The 3,652-nt window shown below is 55.2% G+C and overlaps 1 protein-coding gene across 1 annotated transcript; it reads right to left on the bottom strand.

The window, feature by feature from the left end:
• Positions 1–1,005: 1,005 nt before the first annotated feature.
• Positions 1,006–3,652, bottom strand: TK1 (thymidine kinase 1, soluble; the record flags this gene model as incomplete). Its single annotated transcript, XM_009324592.1, has 5 exons — positions 1,006–2,608; positions 2,753–2,872; positions 2,960–3,049; positions 3,385–3,478; positions 3,561–3,652. Coding segments are annotated over 5 exons (555 nt in total), but the record flags the coding sequence as incomplete, so codon positions are not given.

Here is a 3,652-nt window from a genome sequence, read left to right as displayed (position 1 = left end):
GGCCCTGGTTACTGCTGCCCTGGCACCGGTGCCTTCCCAGCCCCGACGGCTGCAACCCCTCAAGTGCCGGCTCTCACTGCCATAGCACAGCCGGGCGGGTGCGGTCCAGCTCCTGCCTGCCACCGGCTTCCCGTGCCTTCCCCGCCTCGGCTGCTGCTGGGTGAGCTTGATGCCAAAGCCCTGTCTTCTTTTGACTATAAACTCCCGTGCTGTGCCTTCTCACAGCCTGCACTAGAGCTGCCGGTGCTCGGATGACGTGGTTTGGGATCCGTGGGAGCGGTGAGTGCTGAGCTTTCTCAGTGGGGCCGTGGCTGCTCCAGGTGTCCGAGGAAGGTCCTGGAGCGCTCTCCCTGCTGACTCGGTGCTTGGCACCCCTCGCTTGCCTCCCGCTAAGCCCTGCCTCTGCAGAAAGCAAGGCTGCCATCCCACATCATGCCCGCTGCTCCCTCGGCAAGCGCCCTGCTCGCAGCCCGCGCTCACGGCTGACCCGAGGGTGCCGCTCCAGCGCCTGTGCAGGCTGGCTGTCTCAGGTTGTGTTTTCTGCTGCACCTGTTGTGAAGCTGTTCCCGGCAGCAGCGTGTGGTATGTGAGCTGTCGCTGCTGGGGCTGGTATTCAAGTAGTTCCTTGTTTGTCACTGTAGAGATGGAATAAACTTTTTCACCTAGCCACCACGTGCCTTTCTTCTCTAGTGAAGCAAAAAACCAGGGTTCCTCCTCTTTCCCCGAGGGCTGGGGCAGGGGGTTCCAGGCAGGGAAGCAGCAGAGCAGCCCCAGCCAACTGCTGTGCTGCAAACAGCACACTCATGCTAGTGCTATTTTTAGGCAAGCCCTCCTCCTGCTCCTCGCAGGCTGTTTGGTAGAAGGTTTGAGCAGACAGCTCCACCACCACCCCCTGCGACCAGCCACCAAGCCCAGGCTGCTGCTGTGAGCAATCGGCCCGCACTGTTTGCACACTGTTGGCTGCAGGGAAGCCTTTTCAGAGCAGTCTGGTAAAAACACACAGAGACAATTTCATTAAGTTATTTATTAACCTAAACCAGTAGCAGTGCTGCTTTCCCCATCCCTAAGGGGAAAGCCCGGGCCTGGCAATCAAGTGCTTGTGAGTACTACAACTGTCATCGCTTCAAGTAACGCAGAGGGAGCAGGGGGTTTCGGATGGCTCTTGTAACCTTCTAAGGAGGTGCCTCATCCTCACTGGAGGGTGTAGGCAAACGGAGAGCATTGCATTTGCACATGGAGATTTAACCTGGCCGGAACCAAGAGCTAGCTTACAGGGAAACGGACTTTTGCAAAAAGGAAAAAAAAAAACCAAAACCAAACACCACCCAAAAAACCTTCCAGAAGCCAAGTCAAACAAAGGGGGAAGAGGATCCTTCAGTCAACTTACAGCAGAGGAAGAATCAGCCTCAAGAATTTTTGGAAGGCTCAGGAGGGAGCAAGATACATGACTAGAGTTGAGAACCATACACTCAAGAGACCCTTTTCCAAGTAGCTGGATCTTCGCAGGAACAGTAGCCCAAACCTTTACAGATTAAGTCCTGAGCCTCCAAACCCTTCACAGGTAACTAAGCACCGAAGTGGCAGCACCAAGCTTGGACCTGAGCAAAACCACCCTGATTTTGGAGAGGAGGCTCTTCCCAAAGTGAAGTCTAGTTCTTCCAAAAGGACTCTGTTTTAATACACAGACTACTACTAGACTGCTGCTAGCCCTTTTAAAATTCAAAAGCTAGGAAGAGCCTACTGTCAGGCCGTCCCCCCCCTCTTCTGTTTCAATAAAAATTTACAAGACAGTTACAGCAAGTGGGCGTAACGGCAAACAGACAGGCCGCGCACGATGATTCAAAAGGACTGCTGAGGGCCAGGCTGCTGATGCGTGTGTCAGCTGAAAAGTTGTGCCACAGCTCTACGACAAGGAATGGGTTATCTCCTCAAACTGCGTTAAAAAAGGAAGTGGGTTTAAAATACTACGTTACTGCACATTGTCTTAAGAAACCTGGAATTTAGCAACAACGCACAAGAGAGATAAAGAAACAGTTGTGTTCACAGGCAAGCGAACCAGCCACCGGTGCCAGTCTGAACATACGCAGAAGACCAGGAGAGCAGGCCAGAACTACGGCGAGCGATGGAAGCCCTGCGGCCTGGCTTGCTGTGACAGTTTTCCAGGACCTGTTTGTGTGGCAGCATCAGTAACTACACCTGTCTCTCTTCTGTGTTCTGAGAAAGGAACTCACTTTTAGTCAGGCTCCCGCTTCAGCTCCCCCCCGGCATCAGGTCCAGTTGATCCTCCTCTTTCCTGGTGCTCGGTGCAGAGGGAGGGCGGCTTGGTTTGGCAGGCAGAGCTAAGACACTTAACAGTTTTGCTAAAAGCGGGGGAAGCCAGATCTAGCATCTGGGAGCCACAGCGTTTAGCTTCCTTCCTCTCGTTTTTCCCCATGCGGGAGCCCAGCAGTCAAGAAGCAAAGATCTTCCGGGAGGCAGCCACGTCCAGCTGCTTCACCCCCATGGGCACGTTCTCCTTGTTTTCCGACCCAGGCTGCTGATGTCGCTTGCGGAAGTAACAGGCTCGGCAGACAGAGTGGTACTTGTCTGCTCCTCCAATCACTTCAACCTGGCAAGAAAATTGGGAGAGTGACTCTGCAGAGCCGTTCCCCTGAGGAGGTCCCTCAGGATCTCCTGATCCTGATCTCCTGCCAGACTAGCAGGACTGGCAAGGTGAAGCTACTGAAGTGCTTTCTGTTCCAGGGGAACTCACCTCCCTCTCCGCTCCCAGCCTCTTTGTGTAGGAGGCTTCTCGGTAGCACTCCATGCACACGGCGTTCAGCTTCACCACACTCTCTGCCAGCGGCACCAGGTTCAGGATGCTCCCGAAGGCCTGTGCCAAGACAGCGGGGGCGGTTCTGTTGGATGGGTTCTACAAGGATCCCAAAACAGCTGCTGTCCTAAAAAAAAAGTGTTTTACCTTTCTCTGGAAAGTCCCATCAAGAGCAGCAACAATGACGGTTTTCCCAGCATTGGCCATCATCTCACAGAACTCCACGATGTCTGGGAACTAGAGGAGGTACAGAAACAGCGTCAGGAGGAAGAAGGGGCAGCACTTCGCTCAGGATCCAGCAGCACATGCCCAGACAGCAGCACAAGGCACAAAGAAAATTAGGGCCATGTTGCCTGTCCGTGAAACGGACTCCAGGCCCGCTGTCCTCAGCCTGCAGGGACTAAGGGAAAGGGAGGGTTTGACTATACGGGCATAGTCCAGCAGGATCAGCCTGCCCCAAGGTATTTCTTCCCGCCCCCTCCTACAGAGGATTCAGACCTTCTTCTGCACAGGGTGCTCTGAAGATTGCATCCTGCAGAGCTCCCCAGGATCTGCCCTGGCCATGCACTTACGAACTGGCCCTCATCAATGCCGATGACCGCAGAGCCCAGCGCCTCCTGGTACACGTCCTTGAGGAGGCAGGCTGGCAGGGCCTCCATGGTGTTCCTGTGGGTTAGGGCGAGACGGTGAGCCAGGCAGCCCAGCTGCTGGGCCCGCAGGGGTGGGTCCTCCTGCCCCAGGGACTCACTTGTCATGTGTGGAGACGCCAGAGATGCCGTAGCGCGTGTCCTTGGCGTACTTCACCAGCAGGCACTGGTACTGAGCGAGCTGGAACCGCCG

Source organism: Pygoscelis adeliae, unplaced genomic scaffold (assembly GCF_000699105.1).
Source record: "Pygoscelis adeliae isolate BGI_AS28 unplaced genomic scaffold, ASM69910v1 Scaffold445, whole genome shotgun sequence".
In the NCBI taxonomy this organism is placed as follows: Eukaryota; Metazoa; Chordata; class Aves; order Sphenisciformes; family Spheniscidae; genus Pygoscelis; species Pygoscelis adeliae.
This window is presented reverse-complemented; position numbering and strand designations above follow the sequence as displayed.